The sequence below is a fragment of the Microtus pennsylvanicus genome, chromosome 9, assembly GCF_037038515.1.
Source record: "Microtus pennsylvanicus isolate mMicPen1 chromosome 9, mMicPen1.hap1, whole genome shotgun sequence".
NCBI classification, from domain to species: Eukaryota; Metazoa; Chordata; class Mammalia; order Rodentia; family Cricetidae; genus Microtus; species Microtus pennsylvanicus.
Genome location: NC_134587.1, coordinates 7,109,922 through 7,131,566, shown reverse-complemented (window position 1 = coordinate 7,131,566; position 21,645 = coordinate 7,109,922). Strand labels below are relative to the sequence as shown.

Here is a 21,645-nt window from a genome sequence, read left to right as displayed (position 1 = left end):
CAGAAGGAGAAAAATTCTAAGAAGACTTGGGTTGCAGAGGCAACTCGTAGCTGAAAGGACCAGCCTCGAAATGTCACAGCAGCGGGTTCCAAGTCATGACAGAGACAGCAGAGCTGGCACAGAGCAAGATAGTTTAGATTAATGGAATCGAATAAAAGACTGAGATTTGAACCCACAGTGATAGTCATCCTTTTTTATTTTTTCGAACAGGCACCATCTGTGTGATGGATTGAATGGTATTGGCTCCATGGGCTCACGTATTTGGTCTCCAGTTGGTGGAACAGTTGAGGAGGGATTGGGAGGTGTGGCCTTGTTTGAGGAGCAGTGACACTGGGGTCAAGCTTTGGAGTTTCAACAATCCAGGCCATTCCTGCCACTCTAGCATCATGCCTGCCTCCTCATCACCACACTCCATGTTACCATATCATGGTGGCCGTAACCTCACCAAATAAATACTCTTTCTTCTTGAAGTCGCCTTTGTCATAGTGCCTTATTATAGCAATAGACAAGTAACTAGAGACATTCTTCGACAAATGGTGCTGGAAAAACTGGACGGCCACGCGAGACCCATATCTCTCACCGAATGATATCACTGACTATGTCACAGAGTTGATATGCAGATGTCAATTCAGGGTGGATCAGAGCTCACAGTTCTGGGAGGGGAAAATATTTGATGATGAAGGCACAGGCAAGGGTTTCTGGGAAGGACTGCAGTAGCTCAGGAAATGAAGCCTAAAGATGCGTGGAATTAAAACACTTCTGCACAGCAAAGGAAAGGACTAGTCAATGAAGAGACAGCTTCCAGGATCAGGATGGAGGAAAATCCTTTCCATCCCTACATCATAGAGAGCATTAATATTGAGACTAAAAGAACTAAAAAAGCCAAACACCAAACAACAACCCGATCAATAAATGGACTAATGAGACAACAGTTCTTAAAAGGTTAAGTCCAGATGGCCAATAACTATGTGAAAAACAATGTTCAGCCTTAGTCACTAGGGAAATGCAAACTGGAGCAACATTACGATTCCATTTTAACACAATCAGAATGGCTACCAGTTACAAAACAAACAGTGATAGACGCTGGCAGGGAGGTAGGGAGCCTTGCAAACTGCTGGTGGGAATGCGGCTTGGTGCAGCCACTGTAGAAATCATCACGAAGGGTCCGCCATAAAGCACAGGCAGAATGAACATAGGACCTGGCTTCTCGCTGGTAGGCACGCGCCCAAAAAACTGTAAGGCCACACACCGCATGGGTGCCTACGTCTCACCAGAGCCATATTCTGGAATCAGCCAGGGTTCCCATCAATGGCTGAGCACATAAAGAGAATGCGGTATGTGCACACAGTGCGGCTCCTTCACCCATAAAGAAGAGTGGAGTTCTGCTTCCTCCAGGGAAGTAGCTTGGACTGGAGAGCATCATCTTGAGTGAATAAATCAGGTAGATCCAGCCAGCCGCAGGACACTTGTAAGCTTATCATTGCAGAGGCAGAGGCAGGAGAAGGGTCACAAGCCCAGGCCAGTCAGGGTTGGATAGCAAAACCCCATTTCAAGTAACCAAAAGATTCAAAACAAAAACAAAAATAAATAAAACAAGAAGACAAATGTTGCATGGTTTCTCTCATTTGTGGTTCCCTGCAGTTCTCCTGAGGTACTGTTTGTGAGCGCACATCAGCGATGTGTCAAATGCAGAGGGAGGCCTCTAGGTGGAGAAAAGGGGGTGGACTTTGAAAGCAGGAAATGGGAAGGGCGCGAATGTCCTCAGAACACGTAGCATACTTGAAAGAAACTGTCTGTAGGATGTGTAAAACCAATGAAAATAATTTAAAAATTTAAGAACCTCAACTGTTATTTGTAGTTTAGCCTTGGAATGAAGCCATTCTGTATTTAGCCTGCTAGCTTCACTCCAGTATCTCTGTATGAATATTTAAACTACTTCCTTCCTTCTCGTTCCCACAAAATCTCTTGTGTTAAGCCAGGCTTAGAGGTCTCTTGCCCCCTCAGCATCTTCCCTGAGACTTGGATCACATGCCCCCCTGAAAAAAAAAGCAGGAGCTTGAACCTTTTGGAGTTAATTTGTTTGTGAATTATAACTTACAGTAGGACCAACACTCTGCAAACCTCATACACACAACCTTGTCAAACTATTAGGACTCCCATTCCTTTACTTTTTGGTGATATTTCAAGTATTTTTGACATTAAGGTAACATTGATGGGTTTTTATTTGTTGTTGTTTGGTCTGGTTTGGTTTGCTGTCTTTAGGGTTTTTATTTCTGTGAAGAGACACGATGATCACGGCAATTCTAATAAAGGAAACATTTAATTGGGATGGCTCGCTTACATTTAATTCAGAGTTACGGTTACAGTCTGTTGCCATCATGGTGGGGAGGGTGCTGGAGCTGAGAGTCCTACATCTTGCAGGCCACAGGAAGTCGACTGAGACACTGGGTGGTATCCTGAGCACAGGCAACCTCATAGCCTGTCCCACAGTGACACGCTTCCTCCCACAACAAAGCCACTTGGATTGGTTTTTTGAGATAGAGTTTCTCTGTGTAACAGCCCTGGCTGTCCTGGAACTTGCTCTGTAGACCAGGCTAGCTTCGAACTCACAGAGATCCGCCTGCCTCTGCTTCCCAAGTGCTGGGATTAAAGGCATGCACTAATAGCACCTGGCTTCTTTGTGGCTTTTATTTGTTTTGTTTTGTTTAGGAGGCATTTGGTTTTTGTTTGTTTGTTTGTTTTTTTCTGTGTTTTTTTTTGTTGTTATTGTTTAGTTTTTAAGTTTCTGGGACAGAGTCTCACTAGATAATCCCAGGATAGCCCATTCTCTTTTATAACCTAGGCTAATTTCAAACTAGCAGCAGTCCCTACCTCAATCTCCAAGTGATAGGATTATAGGTATGTGCCATCAAACCAAACATAAAATAATCATAATTAGTGTCGTAATTGGTCATTCCCTTGTCTTGTGATGATGTTTGAATCGTATTTCTGAGTTGGGATTGCTTTCTTAATCCATGAGATTTTTTTAAATGTAAAAATAAAACATCAGTGCAAGATATATGTGCTTATGAACAGTATAGTGGCATGCATGCTCCCTCACCCCCATCACCGCTATGGCCAATTTCGGGGTATCTCTGAAGCCTGAGCTGAGGAGGGGAACACACAACAGGTTCCTGAGCTCAGCACTGAGTGTGCACAAAGGTTACCGTACCCCAGTTGAATAATCACGAGCCAGTAGACCTCCTAAGCCAGCTCACCTCTCCTTGACCTGACAGTGCGTGAGCAGTAATCAAAGCAACCCTCCCGCTGGTCCCCCAACTTAGCGCTGTAGACACCCTGGCACATGCGTACCAATCAGTACAAACCTTGCCATTCTAGAAGGGTGGCTGTTTCTCAAAATTCTGTCCACGAAATGGCCGTGCTTAAGCTGGACAATGGGCCAGTCAATTAGTAGGTGGCAGGTGCCCCAGTTTGGTGCAGCCGGGCCAGTCTATCAGCTGTGTTTGGAAAGAACTGAGGCTATCACATCGTCCCTATTCCTCATGGGTAACTCCGCAGTAGGAAGGATAAAGCCTAGTAAGGCCCCTCGGGTGCCATTAGTAGCCTGGCAGATCTTTTTTTGGGGAAGTTTCCTCTCGGGAAGGTTGAACTTTGTATAGTCTGTTTTCTCAAATGACTTCTGAACAGATAAGAAACCGATGTTTGTAATTCGTTTGGATTACTTAGGGTTATCTTCAAGCCTATACGGTAATATCAAAGAAGCGACGTAAGAGTAAGGTTATCTACAGCCAGTGTGTGAGCCCAGTCAGCTGCTTAATGGGTAAAACGGAGGGGCTGGAACGGAGCTGACGTGATAAGCTCAGTCCGTGCCCAGAGCGGTGCTTGTGGCTCGTGACGTAGAACCACAATGACAGAAGTCAGATTGCCCCTTCCCTCAGGGATGCTGTAGAACCAAGTCAGATAAACAGAGAACAGACATGTTTGGAACGTGCGGAAATGGAGGCATGAAACAGGCTGGAGCGACAGTTCTAACGATCGCATGATGAAACCTGGCTGCAAAAATGGTGTCAAATAGTGCCCGGATGTTGTACCAGTCAGCGTAGCTGATGGTGGGGAACGTTTCTATGGTGATCACACACACACACACACACATCACATCTTCTAATTACGATTTCAGGCGAAAAGCGTGGCACTGAGTGATTTCACATTTGCTATCCACTCCCACACTGTTCTCATGTTCCAAACTGGAATTCTGGATCCAGTCCTGGAAGCATCAGTTTTGTGTCCTCTCCCCCAAATCCTGGTAAGCACCGCGCCTGTTGTCTGTGGGACTCCCACCCTGGGTCTCCAGTAGGAATGCAGTCTGGCAGCATTTGCCATTTTCTATCTGGCTTGTTTCATGTGGCATGTTGCCTTCAGGACTCATCCATTGTGATGGCTATTTATTTATTTATTTATTTATTTCATTTTATATACCAATCCTAATTCTCCCTCCTTCCTCTCCTCCCACCCTACCTCCTCCATCCTATCCCCCAACCACTCCTTAAAGGAGGGCAAGGCTTCTCTAGGGGCTTCAACAAAGACTGGCATACTAAGTTGAGGCAGGACCAGGCCCCTCCCCACTGCATCAAGGCTGAACAGAGGTATCCCACCATAAGAAATGGGCTCCAAAAAGTCACACCCAGGTTAAGTCCTGGTCCCACTGCCAGATGCCCTACAAACAGATCAAGCCACACAACTGTCACCCACATTCAGGGGGTCTAGAGTCCGTGAGCTCCCACTCACTCAGGTCAGCTGTCTCTGGGGTTTTCCCCATCATGGTCTTGACCCTCCTGCTCATGTGATCCCTTCTCTCTCTCTTCAACTGAACAACACCAGGGGTTAGACCCAGTGCTTAGCTGTGGATCACTGCATCTGTTTCCCTCAGTTACTGCATGTAGGTCCCATGATGACAATTAGGACAGTCACTCATCTGATTATAGGGCAGGCCAGTTCAGGCACCCTCTCCACAATTGCTAGGAGTCTTACCTGGGGTCATCCTGTGGGTTCCTGGGAATTCTCCCTAGCACCAGGTTTCTCCCTAGCCCCATCATGGCTCGCTCTATCAAGATATCTCTTTCATTGCTCTCCCCTCTGTCCCTCCCCCAACTCTGACAGCTAGTCTCTGTTCTCAACTGGACTATATCTGAATGAATTACAGTCCAGATATGGAGAGCACACCCGTGAGAGATTTTCTGCTTGGTCTGAGGTGGGTTTGTACACTTCTAGTCCAGACCTTTGATCTGGACCTTGAGTCAAGGAGATCTATGCCTTCAATTCAAATCTTGAGGAGGGAAGACACACCTTTAATATGGGCCTCGCCTTCTGACTGAAGTCTGTATAAGGACATAGGAAGCTTTTGTTCCTTGCCTGCTTGCCCCTCCCCTTGCCACCACATCCACTCCTTCACCGGTATCAGACTCTACTTCCTCAGGATTCCATCATGCTCTGAAGACCAGCTGAGACACCCGGCCTTGTGGGGCGGAGCAGCCACTGGGTTCTCAGACTTTTCCCTCCTTAGCCAGCCACTGTTGGATTAGCTGGGCTTCAGCCCGTAAGTCATTCCAATGAAGCCCATATTTACTGCAGGGAGAGAGATTTATTCCGTAAGTTCTATGTCCGTAGAGAACCATGCTTGTTAGAATTTCCTTTCTCTTCAAGTCTAAGTAATATCCTAGTCTCTGAATAGAATACTCCCTACTTTTATGTATTCCTTTGTTGGTGGATATTGAGGTTGTTTCTGCGTCTTGGGATTGTATGTGTGGATATGAGTGTGTGCATGGTATGTTCTCCAGCCTTTAGTTCTTTAGTTCTTACTTCGAGATGGAATGAATCACACAGTCACCTTGTTTACAAACATTTAAGGAATAGTTGAAGCATTTGATTTCTATGGCAGCCACGCCATTTTTTTTATTTCTGCTGGCAGTGTACAAGGGTCACTTTAGGGACATTTTTAACTTTAGTTGGCCCAGGAGCTCCAAGTGGAGAATGGTTGTTTTGACAGAAAATTCCTCCTCAAAATAGGGCACCTTCAAGGTCACTGGCTGCCTGAATAGAAATGTGCACAAAATGGACAAAAATTTGTAAATGCTAAGGCCACAGAGCAGAGCTGAAAGCTTTTGCATCCTGTCCTTGTCTGTTAGCATCATCAGGAACTGTATTTCTCAGGGTTGTTCTTCCTGTTGCAAGGCACACGGTGACGTTACGCAGTCTTCCTTTTTAACATGCCAGAGAGGTCAAAACCCCGATGATGAATGAAAAGTAACAGACCAGTCTTTAAACGTTAGTACTAGCAAAACGACCAGGGGATGGTAACAGAGCGGCCCAAGTCAGCAGGGCCCATGGTCAACGCGCCAATCAAAGTCATTGTCCTGTGACCTCACATTAAGCATCCCACAGCTTGTTCCTGGGGTCCTCTCAGCCTGCACAGATAACAGTCCTTTGGAAAAGTAAGTTCCTGTGGGGATGCTAATAGCAAGCAGATGGAAACCAAGCTGAGGACTGCAGCCATTGACTTCCTAGGCCCTATTCTCTCCTCGTTTATATAGAGCAGAGTGTTCCTGTGAACGGGAGTGTTGAGCATGCTCACCTCACACTCGGTCAGTGCCCGCTGCTCTGTCACTGCCTTACCCTCACGTGACAGAGAAGGCTAATGGAATGAGGGGGTGGTCTCTTAGGATTCTGACCTCAGATTGTTTTATTATTATTACTCAAGCATGGGAGCAGAGTGTGTTTATCTCTCTCTTTCTCTGGTTTTTTGAGACATGATTTCTCTTGTGTACCCCTGGCTGTCATGGAATTCTGTAGACTAGGCTGGCCTCAAACTCTGACATCTACCACAAGCCATATGGGGAGCTGAAGGGATCTGGCTTTCATGAACCATCATCTATGCTGGGATGGGTTGTTGTTGGTTTTTTCTTTCCTTTCTTTTTTTTTTTTTTTTTTTTTTTTTTTTAGTGATGCAGTTGCTTAGGGTTGTCTGTACTCCTATATGTAACCTCTCACCCATACTCCTGTATGGAACCCCAATAAACTCAGTGGTTCACTGCATTAAATTTCTATCTGCAATCGGTTCACTATCTGAGATTAGTTGTCCCAGTCTCCCAGGAAAAGCCACACAACACCTTTTGTTTAAAAACACGAGATCCCAAATTCATCGATAACAACAATAACCTCAAAATTGGATCTTGGGATGCCTTTAGTTCTTTATCCATTATTTTCTTTGGTTTTGACAGCTTTTAAATGTATTCATAATACAATAAGACTGAACATGGTTTAATTATGTACAAGTTGCCCTGAAAATGTCGAGTTAAAATAATATATTAGCATTGATACTAATGAAGACAGTGCAGGTGGATGTACTGGGGTGGGGAGGGGAGAAGGAAGAAAGAGCTGGGAACAGGGTGGGGGGAGGGAGGTTGTATATCAGACTAACAGAGGGCCTGAAACTTGGATTGAATTTGTGTCTGAGTAGATATTCGATTAATAGGTTGGCCACTTCAGCCCCATCCCACAGGAGCGCTTGAACACATCGAAAAGCCGCCACACTTTTGGCTCAAGTGTCAGCATCTACTTGTAAAACATCTTGGGCCAGAAAACAAAGTCCTTTGAATCAACGATCTAAACAGCGTTCTCACTTTTCTGCTTCTAGGCACCAGGACTTGGCTTCGGAATCTTGATTCACACTTGGTAGATTGCCTTTGCCGAGCAGATTGGATGATCATCCGCGGCTGTGGGCTTTTTTACTGCCTTTTGCCAGTCCAAGCTGAAGCCTTTGCTGTTTGACAAAAGGGCCTCTGGCTCTTTGAATTTATGGCTCACGAAGGCTAATTTTGCTTTAATCTATTCTTCCAGTTTGGACAATAGATGGTTTATTTTTATTTTCTAAGATTTTAAATTTTTTTACATGTGTGGGTGTTTTCCCTGAATGCGTGTTTGTGTGTCATGTGTGTGCTTGGTGCCCTTGAAGGTCAGAAGAAGGAGCTGGATCCCCTAAAACAGGGGTTATAGCATATCAGTAACCATATGGGTGCTGGGAAATGTACCTGGGTCCTCTGGGAGAGCAGCTCTTTACCTACTGAGCCATTGCTCCCGCTCAGCTAAGCGGTTTTTATTTTAATAGAATAGCAGGGGATTTAAAATCCTGAGACAGGATTACAAGCTTCAGTCACTTAGAGCATCCAGGTTTACAAGGTCAGGAGAGTTCTCTTAACTGTTGAGATTGTTCTTTTTAAATTAATAATTACTTAATTATAGGGTGGTCAGATTGAGCACCAAATTGACCATCCTTGACAAGTGTTCTGAGTTACCTGCCCAACCAAGGGATTCTTGTCTGTATCTAGGTGATCACTAAGATCCTAATCATAAGATCCTACCACATTCAAATTCACATAATCTGTTACATAATGTTAGAAATTCTAAAAATATAACTATAGACTTATATGAAATTTCCTTACACATATAGAAATTTCAGAATTCATATATGAATCATTTTGTACATTTTTATCATTATCATAACTTGTGCCTTCAGCTTCGATGTCTCTGAGCCCCAGACCTGCGCTTCTAAATGTATATTCTTCCCTTTGTTAATGCAAATTAATTTTACCCTAAATAGAATGATTTTTATTTTCTTTTAAATTTCTGTTTTGTTTTTAGGTGGTTTGGACACCCCAGTAGTAACCTGTGCTTTCCTGGTCCAGTCTGATCTGTGCGAGATGGACTAAAGCCGCCATTTGTCCGGTTCTTCGTCTGGGAGTCGGAAGGAGGATTGGGATGGTCTCACGTGCACACCCCTAGACTAACTGCCGTGATGAGTTCAGACGAGAAGGGCATATCCCCTGCTCATAAAACATCCACTCCGACCCATAGAAGTGCCTCAACGTCCTCCCAGAGGGAAAGCAGGCAGGTAGGAGAACCAGCGCGTTTTTATCATTTTCTGCAGACAGAACCCTGTGTGGATAGCGCTCTTGCTAACTGAATCTGAAAGTTTGTTGTGAAGTCCTTTAGATCACAGGTCACCCCCCCCCCCTTATTTTGTGTAGCCATTCCCGACAGGGCGAAGCTGTTACAGTGGCTTCTCTGCTATTTTATTTTTTACTTTCCTTTGGGGGTGGGAGGCTCAGAAAGCAGACCCCAGCATGGAGCAGAGTTCCTCCCAGAGGACCGGTGTTCTTCTCACGATGGACACCTGGCTATGGAGCCAGTATCAGGACGGTCACGTTCAGGTCCCTCTTCTTTGGGGAGGTCGAAAAGAACCCATGAACCCTCAGGAGACTTTCTGTAAGACCAGCCGTGCTCGACAAGCCCTATCCTCTGCCAGGCTCCTTGGGATCCGGTCACTGACAATCTCAAGAGTTAGGAGGCAAATGGAATTGTGGTATCTGAGCACCACGAGCATCAAGGACTGAACAGTTTTGAAGGGCAGCAGAGGAAGTAAAGTGTCAGAGCCTATTTATGCTAGAATACACCGTAGTCCCATTGGATCCAGTCTCTAAAACTATCTTTGTTTGCAGTCGCTGCATCCGTGTTTGGGGGGCTGCTCTGCTGCCGTGGTTATGTGGGGATTCATCACATAAATGCTGGCCGCAGACACAACAGCGGTGTTTGAGCAGACAGGAATAACGGTTATCCATTATATGTGCCTTATGATAGTAATTTGGTTGTATAAGTGGAAATTTACAAGAGCGTTGTCAACTTTTTCATGGTAATTTTCCTTTGTGTGGGTTTTACTTAGTGAAGAGTCTGGCAGGGGCCCTCGCATCTCTGCTCTACTCGCGTTTTAGGTGATGATAACATATTGCCTAATTTAAAGAAATACGTGTATCAATTATTTTTTCTTTGTTTGCTTGTTTGTTTGTTTTGCTTTTTGACACAGAATCTCACCTGTCTGGCTGGCCTGCAGCTTCCTATGTAGCCCAAGCCAGTCTCAAGCCTTCAGCAATTCTGTGCCAGCCTCCAAGTGCTGCAGTTATAGGTGTTAGCCGTGGTGCCAGGCTGTGCGTCAGCTATTAATAATTCATTGTACGTGCATTTTTAAATGGACAACTCAGATATGGATCCACAGCAGTGGGGATACGTTTCTGTGGGTGCTTTTGAGAGAACCCCAGCCACTATCCCTCCCAGCATGCCCTTGCCGTTTACAGCAAGAATTCCAGGGCAGTCTATGCAAACTTATGATTTTTTTCTGTATATATTTTTCACAGATCCTAACGCAGATATTCCTACTACAGCGTCTTGCGGAAGTTTTTAACGCTCGTGCCTCTTGTTACAGTGTTCAAAAGGATACTCACACGCTATCTTAGAAGTTCTTCTGCCGTGAACTAATAACTAAGTCTGCGATTACCTGATGTTGTAATACTGGGTGCAATGCATTTGTAAATTCTCAGAGACTCGGGGTGCTGTGTGTGAAAACGCTTGGTGTTGAACAGCTGCTGCACGCTGAGATGCCCCCTAAACTGGCCAGTCTCCCCTTCCCCTGCTCCTCTGTTCTTTCTATTTATGGAGTCTCCATTTTTCCCCCTTGCTCTGAGCATTTTGTCGCATGCCTTTCCTGGTTGCTAAGGAGCAGGGAAGCATGGGCCCAGCTCACCCTGGAGACCTGTGGTAAATAAAAAATGACTGGTGGAGACTGCTATGGAAACGGCTGTCGTGCCTGTTGATCTGCCTGCTGCACCTGGGCTCCCAACCCCACATGCAAATGACAGGGACACTGGAGACCCTGGCCTGCCCCGGAGCCTGAAGTTAGAATGGGTGACTCCTGTCTGGCTTGTGAGAGGAAAGTCTGCTGACGTGAGAGGGCGTGTAATCGGTCATGAAGATTTTGTTTGCTTTTTGTTTGTTTGTTTGTTTTGGACAGAGTCTCACCATGTAGCACGTGCCGTTAATTCATCTCAGCATTCTGGGGGCTGAGGCAGGCAGATCTCTATGAGTTTAAGACCAGCCTGGTCTTCATGGTGAGCTCCAGGCTAGCCAAGCCTGCATGGATTTACTTTTTGTCCCTGTGTATCTCAGCGAGTGGAAACACTTTCCAAGACTTTGTCCTCTGCTACCTTCGCGACTTCTCTTTTGTGTCTGTTCATCTCCAAAGAGGAGAATAATAGTAAGGAATAAAGATCATTCATTTCCCCCCTCACCTCCATCATTGCCTAAAACACAGAACAAATGTAGAGAACTTGGAAGTCTGGTGTATGCTGTGCTGTGGTTTAGTACTTTTATATGTGTCTGTGTAGTACAAGGGCACCAGGAAAGTGTGATGAATTAGTCTTCATTCAATCTTCTCTCCCTCCTGATTTGACAGACATCTGTGCAGATACTGCTGTGTTGCACAGTTCAACTCTTCCTTCTCCTAATCACATAGGTGAAGGATATCGTACACGGCAGAGACACAGCAGTGTTTTAACCCACCGTATTTGCTCGTCATTCACAGGTTCTAGGTGCACAGTGCTGATGAGCTGATTAAACATGTCTGCTTAGATGTCCCCCTCTCTGACTGTGACATACAGCAATCTGTGTAAGCCAGTCTGTTGTCAGTGACGCGGGCTCTGTTCTGTGTCTCTCTCCTTGACTGCACCTAAAGTCCCTAGATTAACTCCTTAGATCATACCCTTCCTTAAGAACATCATTTCCTTTAGTTCCCACCATCAGCTTCCCAGCCCAGACTCTTGTCACCTTTTCCCAGGTCCTGCTGAGGACCCCTGCCTCACTAGCACCTTCAGAACCCCGTCGTTTCAATTTCCCTGAATATGGCAAAGTCATGAAATCATTCGAAGGCTTCCTGTTCCCTACACAAGTAAAGCCAGATTCCCTTATGGGCTGGGTGCCCAGTGGAGACATAGTCTGTTTCAGCCCCATTTCACAACATGTACACGGTGTGTTGTGATTCCGAAATCTTCCCCTTCTGTATCTCTGCTTCCTCTTCCCTGAGTGGAGTCCTATCCCAACCTCCACCTTCTAATGCTTCCTTGGGATCAAGGATGGCTCATGTTAATTCTCACTAACCATTCAAAACCACTTTCCCTGCGCCTTCACTGACCTTGTCATAGATAATATTTAGTATTTTTATATTGTTTACTTTTGATGAGTTGATGTTCCACACTGTGTCGTAAACGTTTCTAAACAGAGGGTATTTTTAAAGACTCACAATGATATTAGTCTTATCTTTTTATTGCAGATTCCCAAGCCAGATTTAGTTGCCCTCCCCTTTCTTCCCCATGGGTAAATAAAGCAGAACATCTGTGCATGGTGGCACTTGGCTGTCTTTCCTGGCGCTAAGCTATGTAGCACAGCAGATGAAAGAGAGAAGACGGGGCGTGATGTGTCGCAGTGCCTGGGATTTCACTAAGTGCTTCTTCGTCCACCGAGGGGGTCAAGGGTCCACTTAGTCCTTAACAAGCTCAAGGGCTTCAGGACGTGCTCCCACGAGAAGTCCTCCTGGACTCTGGTATGAGATGTTAGAACACCTAACATAGTTGCCTGTGTGTGTGTGACCTCACAACGTCCTTACATGCACACGCATGAACCTTCCAGAGGGGCAACAAAGGAGTCGATTAGACGTCAGAGGCTTTCATAAGACAACATGCCCCAAATAAAGCTTGTCCCTTGAAGTATATGGAAATAAAACTTATTAAGTAAATTAAGAGTCATGCGGAACATTTCTTTGGTGCTGTGTAGCAATGAATTAAGATGACTGTTAAGTTCTGAAGGAAAACCTGCATTAATCAAACACTTCCTGAATTTGGTTAGATTGTAAAGCTTTTTTCCTAATATTTGGCTAATAAAAAAATCCGTATTTTTCTTGCACTTATAAACTGGAAGGTATAGGGACACTGTGCCCAGATCCTAAGTGACAACACTGATTCTCTCAGTAGTGGCTCTGGGGGCATTTTCTACCTGATCACACATCCTTGTCTGTCAGTTATTCCGGTATTTATTTATATAGACTGCCTGGCTCCTGAAAGATCAGAATTTGTGAACTTTGATCCCGGATGTCAATAGGCCTGTTGCAGTATTATTTAACTTTGTATACCTAAGTTTTCGTGTGTGTGTGTGTGTGTGTGTGTGTCTGTATGTGTATGTGTGAACTCGCAGGTGCAGGTACATGTATGTGTGCTTGCGGAGGTCAGAGATCAATGTTGAGTGTCTTTCTTAGTTGTTCTCCATCTTATATTTTGAGACAGGGTCTCTCACTGACCTTGAAGCTCACTGATTGGCCAGCGAGCTTCAGGGATGAGCCTTTGCCTCTGGTCCCCCATCACTGGGATTGCAGACACATTTCGCCACTCCTGGATTTTCCTGCTGGAGTCTACACTGAGAATTGCACAGCAAGCACCGATCAACCGAGCTGTCTCCCAAGTTTTTATATTAGTTACTTTTGTTGTCGCTGAAACAAAATCCCTGACAAGAGACAAGGTTAGAGGAGAAGGGGACACAGTCTATCATGGGGGTAGATATGGCGATAGGGATGCGGGGCCACTGGCGACATTGCATCTGCAGCCAGAAAGTAGGCCTTCCTCTTCAGTTCATCCTCTGGACACCCCCTCATGGGCACACCAGAGGCATGTTCTCTTGGTGAATCTGGGTCCAGCCAGATTGGCAGTGGAGACTAGCCATCACACACGAGCATCCACCATTTCCTATGCGTTAGCAAGAGCAGTGTATTTCATAATCAGCCAGAACCCTTTTGGTTGTGCCCACTGGTGATGCTTGAGGCCATCCCAGCAATGAGTCTACGTATTGGTAGAACCGGTTGGCAATAGACTGTTCTGATAGCCACCTCAGCATCTGTGGTCTGTGGGAAAAGGGTCCTAGAACTAAATATCTGGTGTACGAGGTTTTTGTAGCAAGTTTTCTCCTTGGACAGACATATTGAGAAGAACATCTCCCAGCTTATCTTGACTGAATTGGCAGATGTCCCTGCTAAGTCTCTGGAGCATCTTCAGCGAGATGACCAGGGTTCATCTTTGAAACACAAGATGCTTCTTTTAAGAATAGCAAACCTCTTTCTGCCTTTGAGTGTTGCAAAATATAATGTTATCTCAAACTTTAAAAAAATGTTCTCATTTTGAAACATTTCATATTTGTGTTTGCCTTTGTGGCTGCATGGTATGAAGGTGTGTGTGCAGGTATATGTGTATGTATGTGTGAATGCATGCATGTGTGTACGTGTGTAGGCCAGAGATCAATCCCCGGTGTTTTCCTCAGGAGCCAAGTATGTCGAATTTTGAGACAAGGTCTCTCACTGGAACCCGGGGCTCGCTGATTAGGCTGGCTGGCTGGCCAGTGGGCCCCAGGGATCTGCCTGTCTCTGCCTCCCAGCACTGAGATTAAGAGTGCACACGGCCCCGCTCGGCTTCTTAGGCAGGCGTTGGGGAATCAATGCAGGTCATCGTCATAATTGTGCAGCAAATGCTTTACCAACTGAGCCATTTCCAGCCCCCAGTGGTCTAATTGTGTGAGGAAAAGTGACACGTATTCCCAATTTTATACCTAACCTGAGGTTTAGACCACCTCAAGTCTTATCCACGGGGAGCAGAATAATATGAATTTTTACATCTCTGTACAATCCAGTGGGCCCCCGAAGATGTGCAGGTTGACCCTGGAATCCACGTCAGGGTAGAAAAATCCCAAACCTGATTTGAAAATCTGGACTGTCCTTTCCAGAGTAATATGAAAGACTAAATCTTTAGTGTTCAGTGTTAATAAATTCTTGACTTTATTCCAATTTAAATTTAGCCTTTTGGGAATGCCAAAGGTTTTGTCTGGAGTTCATTTTTCAGGATTTAGGACCAGTATCAATAAGAAAGTACTATTTCTGTCTGTGGTCACACTGCCCTGATATATTCCCATCTCTTCTGATCTTGGACATTAAGATGGGTCACTCCTTGTTAGAATTGGTTAAGGGAGGAAAACAGTTCCTTCACGGCAGTCCATTCTCCAGCCAAGTTTTGATGTAAGATCCTTTTACGAATGGGACGTTCTGGAAGTGTTAGGCAGAGCTATGAGTAGATAAGAACCCAGCAGCAGCCACTGATCCTCCATGAACACTCACTGCGGAAGGCTGGACGTGAGTACCTTTTCCGGAGAACTAAAATACGGCAGTAAGAGCCCACAGCTAGCACGTGACGAGGACAGGGTTTGCTCTCTGCCTGTTCCTGGAGGCCCTGTCCTGGCCACTGCACTGCTTGATCTATTTATTGCAAAGTCAGTCAGACGGGAGGGCCTTCTGGGTACTTAGAGGAGAACTCTGCAAAGCGGGATCTGTCAATCACTTCTGCGTTAGTATTGCCCCTCACGTTGCCCCCTGAGCATCCGTGCTGATGTCTGTACATTCTCGGACCAAGTAAACTGTAAACCCAATGGTACCCAAAACAATCTTCCTGCACCCATAGCTGTTCTTGTGAATGACATGTTACTTGCTGAGTCATCTGTATATTTATTGCATATATTGACTTTGGAAGGCAAAGTTTGATCGTTTGTTTACTACTAACTCCAACTAGCCTTTTTTTCCCCATTGGAAGTAATGAACAACCCCTCACCCCCCCCAACCTTCTTGTCACCGCTTGGAGATCCCCACCGCTGTCATTTTCTGTTTACAGCACGCACTCAGTACATATGACAAGTGCCGAAACAGAGACCACTGGAAAGAAATTTGACACCTGGCGCTTAGCTACTCATTACCCACAGATGATTGAGGAATCATCGTTAGGGGGTGAGAGTCTGCTGCTGTTCCTGGGGTGCCTGCAGGGGCCCTCTGGTTTACTAGGCCTGCCTTCACCCCTTCACGGACCCCCGCCCCCAGCTTGCTGGGTTTGAATGGCATTTTTACAGCGGCAAATCCGTCTGTCAGATTCAAGCTTAACACAGCTCGTTAGAGTCGTAGGCAGAACACCAAGTAGATGATGTTAGTGAGTCCCAGAGGGCCCCTTGCACTGTAGACGGTTGGAAAGGCCCTAGAAGTCTGTCGTTCCCTGGAGTCTGTTATTCTCTGGGGTTTGGAAGTCAGAATATATTCTACGGTGTTTCATTAGGACTATCAGACATCCTGTGGAAGGACCCTAAGCCTACAAAACTTTGATTTTAAGGAACAGTGTGAAACTTTTGCATTCTTCACCCCCTCCCTGCTACTCCTAAGTCTAGGTTACAGATGCTGTGCAGATGTTACGCCCTGTGCATGTCATCTAGGTCACATTCCAAGCACAGACTTCCTTCCTTCGAATCCTAACCACAAGCTGACTGTAGCACCCGTCAGAGCTAGCGCTGGCGAGGTTTTGTGGACGCGCGTGCTTTTCACATTGCTGCCAAGTCTGTGCTTTGATCTTGTGGGGTTTGGACCTCGCGGTGTCTATAGAAAACCTTTAATCAGGTCCTGTTCGAGGACCAGTAGTTTAGCTTCTGAACAATATGTCCTAAGGACACAACAGAGGTTATATAGGCGAGACAGTGATCCAGATACACAGTATTCATGTATGGAATTACCAAAGACTGGATACTACTTTTTAGTTTAGTATACATGTGAATAATTGTACACAAAATGATTATCAAAGTATTTTAAATCAGTGAAAAATTAGAAGCCATCTAGTGTTCAGAATTAAGGAAGCAGCTAATCAGCCTTTCATAGCCGTCCAGTGAGATCTTACACAGCTCTTTAAATTTTTTTTTGAAGAATATTTATTGCTTGGGGAACATTAATTGGAAAAGCAGGTTGTTAAACTGAAATACAGTACAATTCCAATTTTGGTTTTAACAATTACATTTGCATTAAAACATGAAATACGCCAAAGTAGCTAAAGACTCCATTGCTTAACACGGGTGTTTTTCAATTCTGTTTTCCCTTTGTTTGTTTGTTTGTTTTTACAGTAAATCTATAAGGGGTCATTAATTTATCTATCTGTCAGCTTTTTTATTACCATGTTATAAGCCTTAGCACTATAAATTTAAACCTGAAGGTAAATGAAGATGAAAGAAACACCCTGTGGGAAATAGGAAGAAATTTTCTAAACACACTGAGGCATGAGCTGGGCCAGCACCCTCCTCTTGATTACCTGTGTTTTATCTACGGTCATGTAATCACGTCTGATCAGGAACTAAGGCATTATCTGTATTACAACACCTGTGTGTTCTTTCTTCAGCAAATATTTATGGTACGCACAGACGATGCCATAGATATACACAGTCTGCCTGTAATGTACATATATAAACCTTAAAAGATTGGAGCTTTTCCTTATACAGTCGGCAAAATCGTGGGTGTGACTATGAGACTGGAAACCCGTTTTGAATGCTGGGTAATTGTGACAGCTGGAGATTGTAGCTTCACCCCGGTGCCCTTTTCAAGCTGCAAGGGACTTTTAGTCCTACTTGTCTTTTGAAACAGGTCTCTTGTAGCTCAGGCTAGCCTCTGAGTTGCTCTATAGCCACGTTGCTATGTGACTAGCATTGCTAAGTGTTTAGAAATCAGGGTATTAAGTAATAAATTGAACGGTATGCTCTGTTTCTACTTAAAGGCAACTCTGGGAATTAAAGGCTATTGTATTCTCACTGCTTTGTCCCTTTGTAGCCAACTGTTTCCCAGGTATCAATCAGTGTAGCACTTCAGTGTTTGCAAGCAATATTTCTTTTTCTTTAAGCTTTATTTATTTCTTTGTATTTAGTGTTTTGCCTAAATATGTGTACCGTGTGCATACCTGGTACCTCTCTGGGCCAGAAAAGAGGGCGTAGGATCCCCTGAGACTGGAATTACGGATGGTTGTGAACCACCATGTGAATCCTGACTCCCCTGCTAGAACATCTGGTTTTAATTGCTGAGCCACCTCTTTCGCAAAATTTCAGTTCTTGATTGATTTTTTTCCAACCCAGTCATTTTCCTCTCCTCCCAGTCCGTGCCCTGTACCCTATCATCCTCTCCTCTCTTCTCGTCAGATAAGGGCTGGCCTCCCGTGAGTGTCAACCAGCCATGGCCTATTTATGCAGTGAGGAGACACCTCCTCTTCTGGGTCCCCAAAGCCGGTAACAGAGTCAGAGACAGCTGCTGCTCCCACCGTGAGGAGCCCTACAAGAAGACCAAGCTACACAACCGTAACCTATGTGCAGAGACACTGTTCTTTCTGTGGAGAAGCACCCAGACTGTCAGACTGTGCTAACTTGGCTTTTTCTCCCTGTGGGGTTTCCCACTGTCCCATGGGGGACCTTTCCTGGGCCCTGTACTGTTTCTAAGGGTTTCAGCTTTGAGTTTTACAGAGCATTTATGGGCACTTCACTGTCCACACGCTGCTGCTCTCGCAGGATGGGCCGGACAGGTGCCGCTCTCTAAGATTCCTACACTGTTAGCATGACCTTGTGGTTTTAGTGACTCTAATTCAGAGGTTCTCAACCTGTGGGCCTGGGACCCTTTGGAGGGTGAATGACCCTTTCACAGGGGTCACCTAAGACTTTCGGGAAACACATACATTTCTATTAAGATTCATAACAGTGGCAAAATTATAGTTATGAGGTAGCAATGAAAGTAATTTTAGCTTTGGGGGTTCACCGCACCAAGAGGAACTGTAGAAAAGGGCTGCAGCTTTAGGAAAGTTGAGAACCACTGTTCTTGTGGCTTTTGGTATTGCAGGGAAAAGTATTCCTTGGAGGAAATGATGAAGATGAGGCAGGCAAGGACTTGAGCCTCTTCCACTCCTGGCGCTCAGGTGGCTGCAGGGTCCACACCGTCCTGCAGCTGGCAGCTTCCCGTTGTGGCTGTCTGGGCATTTGCCTACTCCGTTCACACTGACAGCCGGTACGATAAGTTCTGATGCATTGGCTGTGCCACGGTCCTGTTGAGGGTTACTGACCTGGGGGCGCTGTAATTATGGCTTCGCCTCTGCAAAGGGATCCCTGCGCAGTAGCAGACATCCTTCCGTTTCCGTGGGAACGTGTGAGTTTCCTGACTGATGGTGGGATGTTTGCAGCTAGGAAGTAGCTGCCATTGAGCGTCAACTGTGTACCAGTCTCCGGGCAGTGCTTTGTAGAAATGCCAACTCTAGGTCCCCTCTTAACAGATCGAAGACACGCAGCCGAGCCTGGTTAGTGCTTTGTCCTGCACTTGGTAAACAGAACAAGAGCGGTATTCCGGTCTAAAAATGTTACACCTTTTGCTCTGTGCCATACGCTACAGTCCCAGGGCTAAAGCCGGATGACTCTCGGTTCTCAGAATTAGAAACTGGAAATCACACGACCTCAAGGTTAATTTCAGGGTTGTCCGAGAAATTAACCTTGAAATTGTATGTCATTTCAGAGTTTGTAACCTCTCTCCTTCCGTTTACTTGTGCCTACCTCTGCATCCATGGACGGCTGTGGTGGAGGGAGCCTTGCCGCGTGTTTAGTTCCTGGGGGCGGGGCTATTTCTTAGGAGTTTCTGTAATGTCTGTCATCCTGTATTAGCTTTAGCTTCAATGGAAGATACTATTGAAAAGCCTGGGCCCCTGAATCAAATCTCAATTGGCATTCAAACCTCAGTGCTTACTGACGGCACCACTCTGGCTCCCTGTCCTCACTGTTCAGTCAGTCATAAAATAAGTGTGTGAGTGTACAAAAGCTTGAGACGATGTGACAAAATAATCCATGCAAAGATTGTCGGTGGCAATATGGTAAGCACTATAGGAATTCACTGCTGGTTGGTGGCAACACTACCCGAGTAGGTTGCTAATGTCACTGAAATACTGTGTTGGGCTTAAATACGTGGCCCTTAGGAGAGAGTCAGGCCTATTTAGATGCTCTCCTTTGAAAAATAATTCATATAATTTGTAAATATAAATTTATCTTAGAGGGGCTGAGGGGATGTTAATCCCAGCACAAGGGCCTGATCCTGGCCACAGTATGCATATAGAAGGGTGGGCAAGTGTCTTGGGCATGCTTGGAATCTCGGGCCTTGGGTATAAAAAGAGGTAGGTCCCTGGGGTTGGTTGGCCCTTCAGGCTAGCCTACTTGGTGACATAGGTTACAGTAGAGACCTTATCTCAAAAAGACAAAACAAACAAACAAAAAAACAGGATTGGCATTTTGAGGAATTATACTGAGGATGGATGACCTCTGGCCTCCATAGGCACATACTACATGTGAAGGCAACACACACACGCACACCCCAAAATTAGAAAAGATGATAAGGGGGTGGTTTTTGTCAACTTGACATAAACTAGGTCATCTGCCAAGAAGAAAGCTCAACTGAGGAGCTGCCTCCATCAGATTGGCCTGCAGACAAGTCTATGGGGCCTTTTACTGATTTCTAGTTGATGTAAGGGCTCAGCCCACTTTAGGTCTTGCCAGCCCGTGGTCAGGTGGTCTGAGGTGTATTAGAAAGCAAACTGAGCAATCCATGGAGAGCAAGGCAGGAAGCGGTGTTAGTCCAAGGCCTTTGTCTCAGTTCCCACTTGAGTCCTTGCCCCTGTGTCCCTCAGGGATGGGCTGTGACATGGAGGTGTGAACCAAGTAGATCCTTCCCTCCCCAGGTTGCTTTTAGTCCGTCTTTTCACAGTGAAAGAGAAAGAAACGGGAGGAGAGAGCCGGATGAGCCATTTCTGTGGCATCGGCATTCAGGAAGTAGTGGTTTGGGCGCCTTTCTTAGTGCCCTGCACGTGGACGGAAAGTGAGCCCATCCAGGAATCCATAGCCGCAGCCTCAAATGTTCCTAGCAATTGCTTTGTGCCTTTGAAATAAAGACAAGAGGCTCTGTTAAACAGGCCCTTAGAGTCATGCTTTTCTCTGGGCGAGTTGTCTGTCCTGAGCTGCTCAGCTGTTATGCAGAGTCTCATTGTCTGTTCAAAGGACAGTCACGTGGGCAGCTTTCCTCTCGCTGCCCAGGGGGTATTGAAACCTGTGAACTCTAGTCTGAAGAGCAGCCTTCCCAAGCTGAAGAGCTGCAGGGAAGGCTATGGTCAAGAGTGGCCCAGGCTCCTTATGCATCAGCTCGCCTTGAGCGGGGAGAACAAGGGATGGGTAAATTCTCCACCTCTGTGTGCTCTGTATGTATACCTAGAGGCTGGGCATGGTGCTTAGGGATTGAGTCCTTGCCGCATGTTCACAAGGCCTTGGCTCAGTTCCCCCCACTTCCCCTCTCTCTCTTCTCTCTTTCTGTCTCTCTCTCTCTCTCTCTCTCTCACACACACACACACACAGACCTAGAAATTGAGTTGTAATTTAGGATTTGAGAGGAAGCTATATTTTTGAAGAGCGCCGTGTTTCTGTAGTCCTCTGCGATGTTTATAGAACATGCTTAAACCCTTCAAGGTCATATATGTTTCCCGGCCATCATGAAAGAAAATGAGAACATTCAGCTTGTGAAGAAGAATGTAGACAATTATAGCACAAATCGTGATCTTAGAGAGAAATGATATGGGTCTAACTTTGTAATTGCAGATTCAAGGACAAACTTGATGTTTCCCAGCTGACCAGAACTTTCAATGCCGTAAAGAGGAAATGGGAGTTTAAAATAAATTCATTCAATGTTGTCAGGCATTCTGTTGTATTAGAATTCTGCTTTTTACAGTTCCAGCAGAAGCCTAGAAGGTTTTAAAGAAGTTATGGATCTTTGTGGGGAGCAACGTTTCAAGATAGGCTTTCTCTGTGTAGCTTTGAAGCCTG

The 21,645-nt window shown here is 45.5% G+C and overlaps 1 protein-coding gene across 11 annotated transcripts in view; it reads left to right on the top strand.

Annotated features, from left to right (window-relative positions):
• The window catches only part of Osbpl6 (oxysterol binding protein like 6), a 159,305-nt gene that overhangs the window by 79,758 nt on the left and 57,902 nt on the right, over nt 1–21,645 (top strand). For 8 of the 11 annotated variants that reach the window (XM_075984811.1, XM_075984809.1, XM_075984807.1 and 5 more), the window contains exon 1: nt 8,720–8,944. In XM_075984811.1, the coding sequence (XP_075840926.1) occupies nt 8,849–8,944 (96 nt within the window). In that variant the 5' untranslated portion in view covers nt 8,720–8,848. Of the gene's footprint in view, nt 1–8,694; nt 8,945–21,645 lie in introns of those variants that run through there. The other 3 variants (XM_075984812.1, XM_075984805.1, XM_075984804.1) reach the window with 1 other exon arrangement.